The following is a 19,013-nucleotide window of genomic DNA, read 5'->3' as shown; positions in this document are numbered from 1 at the left end:
CAAGAGGACGGAGTTATTTTATAACATTGGTCCTGGTTTTTGATAGGGTTTTTCAGTTTGGTCGTTATAACAAACTTCTGGTAACACTACGGACTCAATCAGTCTATGTGAGGTCCTCATGGACCGGCCAGTTCAACCTACCTACCTATATTTGAAAGCTAGGTTTTTAAATTAATTTAATTAATAAAAAAAAAAACATTTTTCATCCGGCAAACAATATACGATATAACAGAATGTAGCCATACTCACAAATCATTTTTAAATTCAAGTGTTTTTCGGGTCTCCACAAGTCTTATTATGTAACTCGATTTGAAAGAAATCGAATTTGGAAAAAAAAATATATATATACATAGACCTAATTCGACTGAATTTTTATTCCCTATTATGCCGCTCATTCGACGGAGACTAACGCCATTCTTCTATATAATTCGATAAGTTCAACAGTTCAGAATAGCATGCGTCGTTTGACAACTCTCCCGATATTTTTCGACGCGCATTAAATTCATAAATTCATTCAAAACTTCAGACTGTGTAAAGCAGCGTCTATGTCATCCAGTACAGAACGACCGTTGCAGCATTGCACAAGAGCCAAGTCTATTCCAACCATTATGAAAGTAGCAATTGTTCTCAGATTTTGCGTTCACGGATCCTATCAACTGTGCACTGCGAACGAGAATGTACTCAAATTACTACGGGCGGGTCCTGAGAGTCTCTAAAAATCATTCCGATTTTACTTAAGGAGGACCTCGATGTAAGTGTTTTAGTCATTTTGTTATTGTAACCTCCGCATTATTATCTGACATGCAACCCAATCTCCTATGTATGCATTTAGTGTTGGATGCACTGGCGTCGATGGCCTACGTATGAAGCATTTATGCTGTTATTTTAAACGGATTATTCTACGGGATTGCTCCCAAATGTTCGGTTTTCAAACAGGTTCAGGAATTGTTCACAATTCCAATGTCAAATTAAATGCAATTGACCTACAATGATTAAGGCTTCAAAGATTCATATATGGCTCTGAAAACCGCTTTAAAAGAGAGAGAAGCATACTCATAAGGTATATGAATAAAGGCTCATATCGGACGACCATCGCAAGAAGGGAAATATGTACATTCATTCCGGACTCATAAATGAGCTCATAATAAGCGTAAACGATCCGAAATAGGACTCCTTTTTGAATCTCATATTTCACACATATATTGGACTTATATCGGATTCACAATTATAAGCGATTAGAAAATGTGTGAGGTGAGCAAAGTTGAAAAAAAAAAATACATTTTGAATTGCAGTAACAACGAAACACGGAAATAAAAAACTCGTCCTATTTAAATATTTTTTAATTCTTTACGAAAGTGACTCATTATATTACTCGTATCGCATATGACTCAAATTTTCTTAATATTTTGATGTTCGACTTGTTTTCAAAGTTTCACATAATATTTTTAAAATTTTAATTTTGCACAACGGTCCTAAACTCCTGAACTCTTAAAAATTAGGTATAATTGATACAGATGTTACAGATAGAAATTAATATCAAATAGTTATGTACCGAGTACTTTAAACCTTTTCTTATATTCTTTAAAAATAAGTACTTTAAAAGCAACTCTGTTAACAAAGCAACTCTGTTAATAGCTATTTTGTTTGTGCGCATCTGGTTCTTTCTTTTGAAAAGAAACATTGGAAGAGCACGAACAAGTAAGTCCTGAATTAATTCGATATAACCAATTTAAATGTAATTAATGAATCCGTTTTTATCAGATATAAAAACATTACAAATAGTATTGTTACAAATATTCTCGTGCGTTTTATTCCAAAGTCTTCCCGTCTACAACATTCTTTTTATATTTGTTCATCGAGAATTGTACCGCATTCTATTTTATTTGCACTCGATGAAAAATTCATCACTAATAGAACAAAAAAGCTTCCGAAGATATAATCTGCGCAACTATAAAAATACAATTATCGAAATGCCTAGTAGCAACGAAGTCAGTGACGACGAATCCAATCGCACAATTACACCATGCAAAAATGCCGAAGAAGAGCTTCGACAGCACGTAAAGCAACTGCAATTGGCATTAGCCTCATCGGAGCAGGAAAAGGTCAACCTGCAAAATATAATTAGTCGCCAACAAAATGAAAATGTCCACAATGTCAGTAATGGACAAAGCACGGAAGCTGCATCCGCCAACATATCCGTCGTCAGCACAGTAGCTGACATAACCTCAACAACTGCCTCTTATGCCACTAGCTCGAAAAGCTCAACAATTTATAACACAATCACTTCAACGAATAATGCAGCCAACGCTTACGTCAACAGCGCCGCCAATGGTATGTATGTAAATCAATATTCAATTTATTCACACGCCGCCCATGCCCTTGCATTTAACACCACTCATGCCAATGCTGGCATATGCCCAAACATTTTTGTCGCCTCATCCGGTAGTGCGGTTCAGTCAACACCGCCTAACACCACATTCGTCAATCCCACTTTCCCATACGTTGCCAATAACTAGAATCCTCCCTCAATAGCCACGCCATCAGTATACGCAGCTGGAACTCCTTACGTTTCCAGTCACGTTTCATCCACAAATCCAATTGTTAATTATAATCAGTTGCCAGCAAGCCTTGGAGTCCATCCACCCATACGCAAAGTACTCGATTTACCCGAATTCCATGGCTCGCCAGAAGAGTAGCCTATAAGGAAACCACTAGATTATATGCCTACACAGATTTGGAAAACTTGTTACGTCTACAGAAAGCGCTTAAAACTAAAGCGCGTCAACAAGTTGAATCACTTTTAATACATCCCGCGAATGTAAATACTGTAATAAGCACTTTGGAGCACCACTACGGGCGCCCAGAGTTACTCGTTCGTAGCCAGATTGCAAAGGCACGTGCATACCCTACCACCAGTAGCATGAAGATATCTGACATTCTGAATTTCAGTACAATGGTTTCAAATTTAGCGGCTTTCCTTGAAAGTTCCGGCGCCGCCCCTCATTTAAACAATCCAATTTTATTGGATGAATTACTGAGCAAGCTACCGTTTAGCAAAAGAGAAGAGTGGACTCGCCACATACTAACTTTGCAGCAACCGTACCCATCTGTAAGAGATTTTTCGAACTGGCTTCAAACAGTTGCGTTGTATGTGTCAATGGCCACTGATGTAATGCCAGTGAAACAATCTTCTGCACATGAGCAATCGTTTACCAGAAATAAACTGCAAACAAGGCCAGTACTGTCTATGAATAAAGATGATAAAAAATGTTCAATGTGTGAAGAAAACCACAATTTGTTTAAATGTCAAAAGTTTAAAGACGCTGAGAATTCGTATAGATGGAATGTTGTGAAGAAAAACAATTTGTGTTTCTCTTGTTTGCAACCAGGCCATAATTTATATAGCTGCACAAAACGACGACAATGTGGAGTGCAAGGCTGTGATATATTCCACAACCGATTGTTGCACAAAGAAAATTCTAATAATAATACACATACAAATAATAAAGACGAACAAGATAGCAAGCCAGTGGCCACGGTCAGTGAATTTCAAACTTCGCTGCATCCAGTTTATAAATCAGCTGACACAAAATAAACACTTCTGAAATATTTGCCTGTAAAATTGAAAGGGCCAAAGGGCGAAGTCACTGTAATTGCATTCATCGACGAAGGAGCGAAAATCTCATTGATAGAGGAAAGTATCGCAAACGCCATAGGAGTGAAGGGTAAAACTGACATTCTTCGCCTCAAGTGGATAAGCAATCAAAGGACGAGTGAACCATCAAAGCGAGTTTCATTTGAGATTGGCGATATTTGTTCAGAATCCACAAAATACCAAATGAGCGGTGTACAAACAACAAAAAAATTGTACTTGCCCGAACAGTCTTTGCACTTAGGCGAATTTATACGTAAACACAAACAGCTTAGAGATAAAAATATTTTTGATTATTGCAATGCAGTTCCAGTTATTGGTAGGCTTGCCACATACGCATTTAATTCGACCGACTAGCGTTTTAAATATTGATGAAGGTTTTGCGGCACATCAAACCAAATTAGGGTGGACAATTTTTGGATCAAATGAAGAAAGCGCTACTGATGTAATGGTGGGTCATGTAAACATTGAAGCAACAGATTTATATGAACTCAATCAGCAAATCGCCGAGTATTTCGTTGCTGATAATTTCGAAGTGAAATCAGTACCAATAGTCCGATCAGATGCAGACATCCGAGCAGAAAAATTACTCAGGGATACTACAAAATTTATAAACAATAGATACGAAACTGGCTTACTGTGGCGCAGTGATAATGTTAGCTTTCCGCAAAGCTTTGACACAGCTGTAAAGCGATTACAACAAGTCGAATCAAAAATGAATGCAGATGCCGAATATCGCGATTGGTATATACAAAAAATTGATGATTACATTTACAAGGGTTATGCAAAAAAGTTATCAGTGGCTGAGATTGACAACGTTGATGATCGTACGTGGTACTTGCCACACTTTGTAGCAACCAACCCAAACAAAGGAAATAAACGCCGTTTAGTTTTTGATGCTGCCGCAAAGATTAAAGATATGTCCCTAAATAGTGCTTTGTTGAAAGGTCCGTCTGAATACCAACCGAAATCATTGGTAAATATTTTATTTAATTTTCGACTACGAAAGGTAGCCGTATGTGGAGGTATACGTGAAATGTTTCACATGGTATTGATTCGCGACGACGATCAAAATTCACGTTTTCTATGGAGAGGAGGAAATTCTCTCCAGCCTCCAGATATATATGTAATGAGAGTTATGATATTTGGGTCAATTAGTTCGCCCTGTTCCGCCCAATACATTAAGAATCTAAACGCTGAAAGTTTTCGAGACACCTTTCCGAGGGCAGTCGAAGCTACCATTCAACGCCACTACGTCGACGATTATATGGATAGCTTCAACGACATTAAGGAAGCTATCGAGGTAACTAAGAAGGTGATAGAAATACACGCATGCGGGGGATTTGAACTGAGAAACGTAAGCTCCAACTCTGAAGAGCTTATGCAAGCTGTAGGGGGCAGTTCAGCACCGCTTTCGCAAAGGGAAGTTAGCACCTGTAAGGGGGAAGGTACCACTGAAAAGGTACTTGGTATGCACTGGTGTCCGAAAAGAGACTACTTCTGTTTTAAGCTGTCGTTTGCTAGGGTACCAAAAGCGGTGCTAGATGGTATGCGTAAACCCACAAAGGGGGAAATGCTTAGCGTATTACTGTCAATATTTGACCCTTTCGGTTTGCTTTGTAGCGCTACAGTTTGCGCTAAAGTATTGCTACAACGGCTGTGGCAGCGGAACGTGGGTTGGCATGACCCCATTCCTGATGACATATATGAAAAATGGTTTGATTGGTACAAAGGTTTGCGAACCATAGAAGACTTAAAGGTGCCACGATGTTATAACCAGGAGTTTTTTAATGACAAGGCAGACATTCAGCTGCACATTTTTGTTGACGCAAGTGAGCTTGCATATTCAACTGTTGCTTATTGGCGCTTGAGCTACGAAAATAAAACAGATGTCATCTTTATCGCTGGACGGTCAAGGTGTAGCCCACTTAAACCGCTGTCAATACATCGCCTAGAGTTGCAGTCTGCCGTTATAGGCGTTCGGCTGAAGGAAGTCATAATCGCCAGCCACGACGTTACACCTAACATGATACTATTTTGGACGGATTCCAAGACTGTGATCCAATGGATTAGATCCGACCCTAGATGCTATAAACAGTTCGTCGCTCATCGCGTATCAGAAGTGCTGCAGTCATCCAAGGTGCACCAATGGAGATGGGTGCCAGGGTGTGTCAATCCCGCTGACGAGGCAACGCGTCCAAAGAAGTTTGACTCAAATTGTAAATGGATTAATGGTCCTCAATTTTTAAAGTGGGACGCAGATAGTTGGCCTACTGTTCCAAAAGACATTGCTGAGGAAGGTATCGATACCGAGCTGCGTTCTAAAACACTGTATACAATACAGACATACGATCACGTTGTGCCCTTTGCTAAATATACCAACTTGTACAAATTTCTCCGAATAATGACGTGGGTGCGATTAGCAGTATCGAAATTTCGTTCGCTGGCAAAGAAGAAAGATTTCATTGTACATAAACCATTATCGGCGACACAAATAAAGCAAACAGAGTCTTTTATCTACCGTCTAGTTCAAAATACTGAGTTTGCGGACGAAATGCAAATGTTGTCCAGTGGTTCGCCAGTAAGTAAAGGCAGCTCGATTTACAAATTATGTCCGACATTGGATGAAGATGGTGTTGTGCGTTTGGGTGGCCGAATCGATTACGCCAATTGCGTACCCGCATCAACTAAGCGACCAGTGATACTGCCTAAAGGTCATCCGCTGTCTTTCTTGGTAGGTAAACATTACCATGAAATGTTTCATCACCATAATTTCGAGTCTATGGCTGCCGCTATACGATACAAGTATTGCCATTCCAAGCGTTAAGATCAATTAAAATAAGTTGTCAACTATGCAAAAATTTGGCAGCCGCTCCGCAAACACCATTGATGGGTCAACTCCCCAAGGACAGGCTTACCCCGTTTGTAAGACCATTTTCATTCACAGGCGTGGAATACTTCGGTCCAGTCATGGTATCTATTGGACGGCGTCAGGAAAAGCGATGGGTGGCCATCTTCACTTGTCTTACGATTAGGGCTATTCACCTGGACTAGCGAAATATCTATCTACAAACGCCGCCGTTATAGTATGTCGCAACTTTATTAATCGTAGGGGCGTTCCAATTCGTATGAGAAGCGATCGAGGCACAAACTTTGTAGGTGCTAGCAAAGAAACGTGGGTAGAGGTTGAAAAGGGCATTTCTAGTGAATGCTGCCGCAGAAGCATCGAGTGGTTGTTCAATGCTCCGGCAAATCCGTCAGCTGGTGGTGTGTGGGAACGAATGGTTTGCACGGTAAAAAGGATGCTGCAGTTCACTTTAAAGGAAAAAGCTCCGCAACTGGAGACTTTACATAGCCTCCTTATAGAAGCAGAGAATCTTGTGAATTCTCGTCCATTAACACATGTTCCGCTTGAGCACAGCGACGGTGAACCGCTTACTCCAAACCACTTTATGTTGGGGTCTCCCAACTTCGTCCAAGCAGCTGAGGTACCAGAAGTGGGATGTCTAAGAAAGCAGTGGCATATATCACAGCAGTTAAAGCAAACGTTCTGGAAGAGATGGGTTCTCGAGTATCTTCCGACTTTGACCAGACGCGTAAAATGTTTAAAACAAGTAAAGCCGATATGTGTTGGCGACGTGGTGATTGTATGCGACGACAACGAAAGCCGTGGGCAATGGAAGAAAGGCATCGTCCTGGAAGCAAAGGCGGCAGCCGATGGTCAAGTTACGACAGTCTTGGTGAAGACTGCTGCTGGAAATTTACGTAGGCCGGCTTCAAAGATTGCCGTACTCGACGTAAAGGGTGATTCTCCCGGCAGTGAATCGAATCACGGAGAGGATGTTACAGATAGAAATTAATATCAAATAGTTATGTACCGAGTACTTTAAACCTTTTCTTATATTCGTTAAAAATTCGTACTTTATAAGCAACTCTGTTAACAAGGAACTCTGTTAATAGCCATTTTGTTTGTGCGCATCTGGTTCTTTCTTTTGAAAAGAAACATTGGAAGAGCACGAACAAGTAAGTCCTGAATTAATTCGATATAACCAATTTAAATGTAATTATTGAATCCGTTTTTATCAGATATAAAAACATTACAAATAGTATTGTTACAAATATTCTCGTGCGTTTTATTCCAAAGTCTTGCCGTCTACAACAACAGAAGTATAAAAGAAATAAATGAAATAATAAATGTCTAGCAACATAAAAAATTTAAGATTCACTTAAGAACAAAATTATGAAAATATATGTGTTAAAAATTAATTTGACACTTTTATCTTTGGCGAATATTAGAGAACACATATTTTCAGTTTTATAATGCGCTTAATTTCGTTTCCTTTTAGAGCTTTTTCACATTTTTCAAACGCTGGTAAAAAAAAAATTAAAATAATCCAAATATATATATTTACTAATATATGTATAATTTTCATAGCTAAAAAATTTATAATAAATGTCTCTCTTAAAAATTAGAACACAATATTTTATAGCAAACAGAATTTCCTGTTCGGCATAAAATTTTGAAAGGAGAGCAAGGCAAAAATTCATTTTATCTTGAGAGTATTTTTTCAGTATTCCCCGTTAATATGCGTTTAGATACAATTGATCAATTCAAATCACAAAGTAAGAACGTAATTCTAAGAACTTTGTACATCGCATAATATAATAACAGGCACCCCGGTTCTCCCCCAGCGGGTTAGAGGGCTTAGAATATACCCGCGGTAAGTATGCCTGTCGTAAGAGGCGACCAAGATACCAAATTGATTCAAGTGGTTGTGTAGCGCAACCCTCTCAAGGGGTTGCCTGCGCAAAATATAGCTTTTCCAATCCAATTGTCAACCTCACCTACCCGTGGCGAATCCTGTTTCATTAGCAGCCGAGGCTCTGGCGACCCCGAACTCCTGATGGATCTAGGGGGTAGGAGGGCGGTATGGCCTAGAAGGGTTTGATGTGGTCATACCAAATTGTTCTCGAGATGGTCAGGCTAGTACCTTTATGGTGCTTATTACCGGAACGTACCGGATCTGTATCCGGCAAAGGACCAACAAAATCGATCACTCCCCAAGGCCTTCGGGGAGTGTCTTTATCGCTACAACAACAAGTTACCACGGAGAGGTCAACTTTATGAAACTACTCAAAATTATGTTACTGATTACCACCAATTCTTTAAGCATGTAATCTCATAAGAAATAATCCAGTGGGTTTAAGCAATGAGTTGGAGAATGAAACAATGAAAGCAGCGCTCATGCTTGAAAGTATTTTGAAGCAAAAGAGTTGTGAGCGACAGATGGAAACTGGGCGGGAATATTTGCAAACATCGCCATTAATCGTGACTTCAAATGATCTATTAAAATATTGTTTATTAATGTGCCAATCTTAAATATTTGCAAAAAAAAAAAAAAACAGCCTTTCCACAGAAAACATAATTTTGAACATGTAGCTTTTAACAAACTCTTACAGTCTATCAAATATCCCTCATTTACTTCAATAGTGTCATAAGTCAAAAACACAATTTTCCAGGAGAGCCATTCAATGATTTTAACTTCTATATGTTGCGCATATAAAGGCATATTTTCATTTTTATAGCATGTGGTAAATTTTTATAGATCATGATATTGAGTACGTTTATATGTCATTAACTCAAAGGTCGTGTTTATTGAGTTATGGCACTATTGAAGTAAATGAGCGATATATTCCCATACAACTTTTACAAATTGAAAATCTACTTTTAGGCTGCAAATAGGTTGCCTCAGCAAGCCCTGCATATTTGAAATAAAATTACATAAAGCATGACTCAATTATATGGTTGGCTCATCTCATCAGCCGATTTTAGTTATTTGATTTCATGGTAGATGGGATTGTCAAAAGGAGATGGCAAACCCAAAATGAAACCAACACATTGGCAACATTTTCTTACACACACAAAAACTGCTAAGTTTTATGTTTCCATTCCATACCATTCGCACCATTCGCACCAATACACAGATTTTTGCAATTTGAACAGACATATTTTGTTATTGTACGGATGAGCCAACCATATAGTTGAACCATGTACATAAAACTAATAAATCAAAACATTTGAGTCAGAAGGAATTAAGAAAATCTCTAAACCCACAACCAAATTAAAAAAAACCTGACTTCATATTTAGATATGAGTTTAGTTTTAAAGACCTTTTCCAAAGTAATCTACCATTTTCTGGATCTAGACTGCTTTTTAATATTGCTCAAAAATTCACTATAACCGAAATATGGAATAGATTGAAGATACGTCCAAGAGGGCGTTGTAACGGGTTGGAAATAAGTGGTATGTATTGGCGATGTGGTTATAAGGAAATTAGCTATGTTTTTTTTAAGTGCGAATGCTAATGAATTTTTATTATGTCATTGAAAGCTTTGTGAAAATCAGCTAATAAACGGGGTAGCCATTTGTGTTCTGTGCATGCTCTATAAATGTTGAAAATTTTCTGGGGTAGGAGTAACTGTATTAAGGCTTTACCATTTACTTAGGCAACAATTTATTTCAGAAAAGAAAACGCTATAAGTGGATTTTAGATACTAAAACGGCACCATATTTGGGGGTTTTTTTTTAAGTTTTTTTAAACTTTATTCATTTACATATATTACGAACAATTTTTATACAAAATATAGTCAACTAATGAAGCCGTTAACGCCAAATTGATGTAATCGAAAAAAATGTTCGGTGTTGCATTTTCCGTACGAATCGAAAGCCAAGTGGCCTTATTGTGTAATTCGATTCGAAAGTTGCTAAATCCTATTTTTTATCAAATCCGAAAAAAAAACTCTCGAATTGAGTTACAGAATAAGGCGCCAGGTCCGCCAAATTGCCTTTTTTTCTTTCTTAATATCAGAGTGATGTCCGACCTATTTTTATGCGCTTAACACCTCCGAAGAGATTTTATGCCGGTTTCCCTTCCAATTTGCGTTGAGCTAGTTTTAGTTTTTCCTACAAATTGGCGGGGCGGGACCTACTTGTTTTATGCCGACTCCGAACGGCATCTGCAAGGCAGACGAGTTCTCACTGGCAAGGGGCGACCCTCTTCTAATTGAAAAACCTTTATTTGTTGGGTGTGAACCCAGGATCTTCAGTGTGGTAGGCGGAGCACGCTACCGTTACACCACGGTGACCGTCTGGTAATGATTCTGAGAAAACTGTGGAAAAAAACCTCCAAAAAATATGCTTTCGCGCGGTTTTATCCCTAATTTTTTTTCTGTAAAACCTGACTTTCTAGAGTCTTCAATTGGTGCTCAATTCAAAGTCCGGTTCCTCCCCTACAACAACCATATAAGACGGTTTTGCAAAAAAAAAAAAAAATTTGTTAAAAAAAGTTTTAACCTTCCGACCAGTAAAAGACTTGTACAATTTTACTTTAAGTACGTGTGTGATACCGTCCTATATGCAAAGGTTGCAATATCTATAATACTATAAAATTTGTTTCAAAATCATTTCAAGTCTAGCATGTCAGGTTCCAGACAAAATACCCGAAAAGAAGTTTTGGGAGTTTTACCCCAACCCTTTTCTCAAAATCATGACGTGATATAGGAACTTTTCAACTTCAGATATACATACGTAGGAAATCACTGATATTAAAAAACAGAAATCCGCAGTTATGGCCATGATAAAAACACCTACGAGGTATAATTGTTCTCTCTTCTGGTCGGCCATGATTGAACTTTTTTGCGCAGTATAAAATTTAAAAATCAATCTCAGAACAAAAGGAAATAAAATATTCAAACTTGCTTTTGTTTGAGAAATATGTATGTGTGCAGTTGAGAAATTTGAACATTTTTTTTTGTTGCGGAAAAACGTCAATAATGTCAGTAACGATTATACTTTGTAAGTTTTTTTTATCATGATTATGGCTTGTTATTATTCTCTCTCTAGACAACATTCTCTTAAACACTTAGCAACTCTCTTGCAAGGCTAATAATTTACAACAGGGATCAATTGCTAATACACCTCCAAAACTTGTCCAAATGACCCCGGAACCCTCTGAAACCGGGGGTGGGATACATAGTATTTTTGCGCAGAACATCTTTCCGCTTGTAGAAAACTACCCTGTCCGGTCCCCAATGGTGTGGGATTAAAACTTATCCGTGCAACATGACTTTGTACCGAATTTTTTTTCCTGTGTACAACAAAATTACAAGAACCACATGAAAATTGTTAGCTTCAACTTAGAAATTTTTATTATTAGTTAGAAAATATTTTGTTAGAAAATATTTTGGGCTATTTAAAAATTGAATTTGCAATATGGAAAAGTAAAATATTCGTCGCTATAGGACGCTTTCCTACTATTTTTCGCATTTTATCGGTTCTTTTTGGGGAAAATCGACGAATTTGTTACAAAAATCGACGGATATTTTACTTTTCCATATTGCAAATTCAATTTTTAAATATCCCAAAATATTTTCTAACAAAAATAATAATAAAAATTTCTAAAAAAAATATTTTCTAACAAAATTAGGGAGGCTCGAAATTCATTTCAGACCTATGGTCCCATGGACAATATTATTCAGTATGACTCATAGTATAGAAACTGGATGTGCACCTGAAGTTTTTTCTCCCATACAATTTGACCCGCCCTAATTTACATAAAAAGTAAATCAACAAATCTATTCTTCTTATAAAATGTAAAATCACAACAAAAATAATTTCATTCTAAAGGCAAATTTATGAGATCTGAAATGCTTCAAATGTTTTAAGTTCTACATGGAAAACTAACATTAAAAATTTTTTTACTTTTTACTAAAATTTGTTATCTTAAATGTTTAATTATCTAAATTTAAAATACCATCTGTATTTAATTAGCCAGACTTGTTCATACTGCTTTAAACAATTGTTTTGTTATTGATATTAGAGAAAAATTACATTTTAAAATATTTAATTCGCGTTTTTTATATTTCTTTTCCAAAATGGTATAGTTGTAAAAAGTTATTTCGAGCATTATAAATTGATCAAACATTATATAAAAAAATACATTATTTTTAAAGTTGCCAATTTTTGATTGGTTTTTCATACAAAAAGCTTAGCATTTTAATTGTCAGTTGCTTCTCGTCAAAAAATGTTAGTCAAGAACTTTAGACATTTTTTCAGTTTTTTTATGTTATTTTTTAGTTTGGAGCAAATATTAATTAAAACATAAATGTCAGGGATTTTGAGTTTTTCAAAAATAAAACTTGAAAAACTGTGATAACAGAATATTCAATTATGACTATTTTAAATACGGAAGTGGACATTCGTCCCCAAAAAACTTTACATATGACGTATAATGAAGTAAAATAGCGAGAAAAGAAAAAATCTACAAATAAACTTCAGAAATTTTTGTATTGAGTATTTCGGACAGTCTTAAAATAATATTTTTTTTTTTCGGCGGCTTTTTTTATGCCGAAGAAAAAGTGAAAATTAGGTAGATTGGACATGGAATGGCGCACGCTTATACACATAACAAGGATAGAGCGAAAACTACTAATCTCACTAGTCGATTTTGAGAAGACGGTTTCGAGAAGCCATTTCATGTTGTTTTAATTCATGTAAATCTTAACAGTAGCATTCGTAGTTTTGCTAGATCTTGTTCACGCTTCTTATAAAATTGTGTTGCTATGCATAGCGTTGTTGTTTTATAGTATGTCAGGTATTATTATTGTGGTTATTGTAACTCGCAACTGCCTATCCAACAAAAAAAACAAGTTATTTAAGATTTGAAACTTTTACAGACAGAAGAGTTTCTTATTAAATATTTTGTTACAACAGGGTTAGCATATGTATGTTCTCCAAAATCGCGTAGTTAACTGATCAGTAAGCTTAATATGTATGTATGTATTAAAATTATACAATTATTACACTTTAAAATAAAATATAAGCCGGTGAAAAATCAAATCGTGTCAAACGTTAGATTATTACTAGAAATCTTATGCTGCTATTGTTAATATAGTTATGATGACATGAATTAGTTTTCTTATGTATATATGAATGCATAATATAGCGTTGCTTTAAATATTGTTAATTACACAGCAAATCAATTGCGTTTCATCATCATCATCACTTACTTTATAAGCGTTTAATCGTTTAAACGATTTTGGGCAAAGAGGCATCATAATCCACCAACTTTAAATATGAAAATTCAAATTCACTTTGCTTTTTAAATTCTATTATTTCGATTTGTATAAGCATATGCATGCATACATATCTATTTTGATTCATATTATTCAACATTAAGTAAATTAGATTTTATATAAATTTTATAAATGTTCGGTACTCTTAAGCACAAAATGCATATTTTTACCAGACCTGTTAAATAATAATTACTAATGGTAATGATTAGCCGTTCCATTGATTATTTTCTTTAAGCGCCATTTAATGATTACTGCCATTATTTTCTATTTTTAATGATTCATTTTCAATTGATGAAAAAAATAATAAAAAAAAATCATGATTTTTTACGATTATTGAAAAAAATCAAAAGTAATCCAAAATCAGAAAAAAAAAATTTAAATAATCAAAAGTAATTGATTACTTTTGATTTTTTTAATTTTTTTTATTATATTTCCGCTTTGTTGAAAGAAAAATTCTCGTTTGTTGCATGCACGGGATAATTTCGACACACAAGTACATTTTAGGATGCAATAGTAAATCGTAAGCGCTTACCGAGGCGAATATATACATGCAATATATAGGGCGAAAAGTATATGAGCGTTGATTCAAACATATCCTCAGGTAAGTATATACACATGTGCATTATTTGCTACACTCATTATATAAAATAATAATGGTTTCATCCTTAAGTCAAGCCAATTTTGTTTTGTATCCAAAATTAATATATCCGCTATTTCGGATTAAGTTATGGCTATGCACTGATTGTTTTGTAATCAAAGTTTATCATATTGGTCGCTTTATTTTAGTAATATCGGTTTCATATCATCGCCACTATGTGAGTGTTCTTCGACCCATTTAGAGAGCTTATTTTTTCGTTAATATCTTTCGAACGACTCAAAATTTTTGGTTTTCGTCTTCGGATTATTAATACTGAGATCAAGCCCAGTCTTTTGTATGTATGTATTTATTTGAAAATTTGTTCCTAGCACAACAATTTTGACAAATTATTTAACAGTGCTAGTCATGAATAGCATGAGCTATAAAAATTGAACATTTATAATAATAATAAATTAGATTAATCAAATTAAATTAAATATAACGGACAATATATATATTTTCTTGGAAAATATCCAACCATGTCATAAAAATATGTATGATAGGCAAACAAATGTGTTTGGAATTTCCATTGTTAGTAATAAAAATATGGCTCACTATGCAAGGTATGCGTCGGATGCATATATAGACACGATAATTACATATACATACCCACCTAATGTATGTACCCATATGCCTAGAGAAGCGCTCACGATATACCGTTACATCCACCAATGTACTTGTATGTACAAAATAATCAGTGTATAGCCATAACGTTATCCGAAATAGTGGATATATTTCTTTTGGATATAAGAAAATTGGCTAGACTTAAGGATGAAACCATAAAGGATCGTTGCTAAATGAAAGATTTTGGACGCCAACCTATGAATCCAATTTTTTTTACATATTGTCGGGCAATTAGAAAAACAGCCGTTTTCGATCCCACATTATTTTATATAATGAGTGTAGTAAACTATGCACATGTGTGTACACTTACTGAAGAATATGTTTAGATCAACGCTTATATACCATTCGCCCTATATGTTGCATGTATATACATATTCGCCTCGGTAAGCGCTTACGATTTACTATTGCATCCTAAAATGTACTTGTATGTGGAAATTATCCCGTGCAAGCAACAAACGAGAATTTTTCTTTCAACAAAGCGGAAAAATAATCGAAAATTATCAAAAAAAAAAAAAAATTAGAAGAAATTCAAAAATAAACAAACAAAAAAATCAAAAATAATCAAAAGTAATCAAAATGATACTTTTGATTTTTTTTTTTCAATAATCGGAAAAAGTCATGATTTTTTTTTTATTTTTTGCTAATGGTAATCAATTAGTAATTGCTATTTTCGGAAATAGCCATTGACCATTAAAATAGCAATTTAATTAATTGATTACTAATGCTAATTCAAATTTAACAGGTCTGATTTTTACACACCTACACATAACCATAATCAAATACTTTCGATTCGATTATGTCCCACTTCTTGTCGTGTCGTTCGCCATCGGTTTGAGACTTCTTTTTCTGTATTTCTGGTTATTTTTTGTTACTGTTTAAGAAGATATTCCTTTAAATAATAGATGTACATATGTTTAATTGTTCTATGGCAGTAGCTTTATAGTTTACAAAAAAATTTTGCAACTCAAACAAAAAAAAATTCACTTAAATAATATTTTTAAAATACAAACAACTTATAACTAAAATATAGAAAAATAATTAACAAAAAAAAAAAAAAAATGTGTACAATTCATAAGACATAGACTTTTCGCCATTACATACAGTAAGTAGAAACACCCGCACTTAACTTCTCAACATATGTACATATAACAAGATTTTGAAACTTAAGCATTTATTAAATTGGTCCACACTAAATCAAAAAAAAAAAAAAAAAACGCCTTGCGTTTATTAAATTTTCTTTATTTATTTAATCTTCCCAACTAATACGTTCCAACAAAACAAACGGTTGCATTTCAGCTAGTTGCCAGCAGCAGTTTGTGTCCACACCACCTGCAGCAGCATCACTTTGATCATTTTCGATCTTTATTATTGTCTGTTCCATCTTTATTGGCTTGTCGATCATTATTGCCTTTATTGACTTTTCGACATCCTCATTGTCAACATTAGCAGCTACTGAAATACATTCATGCATCAAACTTTCCTGTGTATGTGCCGACTGTGTACGTGGACGCAGCGTGCGTTGACGTTCGCAGTCAGTGTAGTCAGATAATGATAAAAATGGTGACGTTTTACCTTGTTTAACAATATTATCGTCACCAGTAGCTGTGTCAAAATACGCCGCTGGCATTGTGGTTGTCTCCGTCCTCAACTCGTTTTGTTATTTTCGTTTACGCACAGGTACACGCTGCTCAGCTAATTCCATACCCGAAGCTGTATCCGATGACGTTGGCCTATTTCCATCTGTTTTTACTTTTTTCTTCTTTACCGGCTTGGCATCTGTAAGTGGTGCTGGAGATTGTGACTTAGATTTACGCAGTTGCTCGTATAGATTTAAATTTTCTGCTTGCAGTTCATTATCAATATTAGCACATTTTTTCCCGACACGTTGTTGATTTGCTTTTGACAAATTTTCTTCAGTTTTTTTTGCTTTCAATTTGTCAGCGGATTCAATTTGATTTAGTTTTTTTGAATTCTTATTTGTGGATCCTTTTGGGCGACCACGCTTTTTTCCTGATTTCGTTTTATCTGTGGTGTTATTTAGTGCTGTTGTTGCTGCCTTCCTTACTTTCTTTTCCTTCATTTGATACATAGGCGGCACAAATATCTTTATTGATGGAAAGCTGTTACCCGTATAGGCATGTGAAATATTTGCTAAATTAACTGGTGGTACAACAGCGCTTGCTGGTAGCACAACACAATGTTCAACATCGCTACTATCCGCAGTATGCTCCTGCAATCGACTGCAACCGTATACAAAATTTCCATTCAATTCACCAGCACTGCTATTTTTTCGTTTACGTACTAATAGCTGTGATTGTGAATCGTTAGATTTTTGTTTTTGATTTCGTCGACGCGTTTGATTTTGCTTAAGTACTGCGGGTTCTGCAGTTGTCGATGGTGTGCTGCCGCCTCCGTCTCCACCATCACCATCACCGCAGCCATTATCGCCAACACTTTGCAAACTGAGATTAGCACTAGTACCTGTTGTGGTAGTGTTACTGCTGCTCATCTTGGCGGTATCTTCGTCATCAGGAAATTTAGTACTGGGAGTAAAATGCACATTCAGATTTGCTAACTCGATGGCAATAGTTGGCCGCCTTTGCCTTAGTATAGTTTTATTGATGGGCATATTGTTAGCGCTTTCAAGTGGCGTAAATTCATCGGAAATTTTACGTGTTCGCTTACGCAAAGGATACAAATTTTCTTGTGATTGATGAGTCGTATCGATTTGACTATTTTGCACTAATAACATAGCAGTATCGTTCATTGTATCTCCAGAAGTATTGCCAATATTGGAGCGCTGTGTAGATACATCAATGGGTTCTTGTGCTGAAGAGACGTCATAGTTCGAGTTTTCTGAATTTGCTGAATGTATTCAAAGTAAATATGTTTATATCAATAGATATACGTATAAATAGAAAACAAAGTGATATAATATCGATTGCTGAGTGGAATATCACCCTATCTCGGCCGCCGCTTCGAAAATGCTCTATCTCAGAAAACGTTTAAATAACGCCTTACCTCAGAATTTGATTGAAGAAACGCCCTATCTTAGAATTTTTTGGGCGTTTTTTAAACAAATTCTGAAATATGGCATTTGACAGGAGTAATCACTTTTTACGGAACTTTTATCCCGACTTATCCTAACGTCTTTCTTCCTGTCCCGATAGAGATTTTTTTAGAGGTGGTTTCAAATTGTTCATGTTGCTGTTCTAACACCAAAACACAACCCGCAGTTTTGGGAACCAAAGCCCCTTAACCCCAGCGGGGTGTCGGAAGTACGCTTCCGCTGTTCAGTGACTTCCGTGCGCAGGCTGTTGACGGCAAGCTTTCCTTGTCACTACGTACACGTTTTACGCTGCACAGAGACGTGGCATATCTTGGTTCCCACACGGTAATGAACCGAGACGATATTTGAGCTCGACATCGATTATTGCTTAAGTATACTTGCATACGAGGGAATGGGAGAATAAGAGGAAACGGCACAGGTAGAGAAAGAGAACCGAAAAATAGCAGAGGGCGGAGAAGGCGGAGGATGATGGAGGAAGAAAATCTTCGGTATCTTAACTGGAAAATCATTTTTTTTTACTCTTTTTTTAATGTTTTCAAAAGCACGGCAGGCATTAAAACATGGATTTATTTTAAAAGTGAATCAAAGAAAAACTTGTTAACATATCAATAAAAACGAAAAACAAAAAAAAGGTTTTGTAAAAATGGGACAACTCATTGAAACCTCATATAAAAGTTACATGGGGAGTTCCATTTTTATAGTGTTTTTTCCGAAATTCGGATATGTTTTTAAGTTTTCCTTTTACTCACTCCTAAAATAAATCCAAGAGGAAGGATTTTCTCCAATATTATTTGTCAGTCGTTGATAAAGGTGAGCTTTGTTGCGATAAAAATAAATATCTTTGTAAAAATTAAGAAACTTAAATTATATTAAATTAAATTATTCTATTTATTCCC

The 19,013-nt window shown here is 35.7% G+C and overlaps 1 protein-coding gene across 10 annotated transcripts in view; it reads right to left on the bottom strand.

The window, feature by feature from the left end:
- The window catches only part of LOC137253521 (uncharacterized), a 422,466-nt gene that overhangs the window by 154,996 nt on the left and 248,457 nt on the right, over positions 1-19,013 (bottom strand). For 2 of the 10 annotated variants that reach the window (XM_067790600.1, XM_067790598.1), the window contains one exon: positions 1,994-17,912. The exons of 7 other annotated variants lie outside the window; for them this stretch is intronic. In XM_067790600.1, coding sequence (XP_067646701.1) covers positions 16,705-17,912 — 1,208 coding nt within the window. In that variant the 3' untranslated portion in view covers positions 1,994-16,704. Of the gene's footprint in view, positions 1-1,993; positions 17,913-19,013 lie in introns of those variants that run through there. One more of the 10 variants, XR_010953822.1, reaches the window with a different exon arrangement.

The sequence above is a fragment of the Eurosta solidaginis genome, chromosome 5 (assembly GCF_040869045.1).
Source record: "Eurosta solidaginis isolate ZX-2024a chromosome 5, ASM4086904v1, whole genome shotgun sequence".
NCBI classification, from domain to species: Eukaryota; Metazoa; Arthropoda; class Insecta; order Diptera; family Tephritidae; genus Eurosta; species Eurosta solidaginis.
Note: the sequence above shows the minus strand (reverse complement) of the source record. Positions and strands in the feature narration are given on the sequence as shown.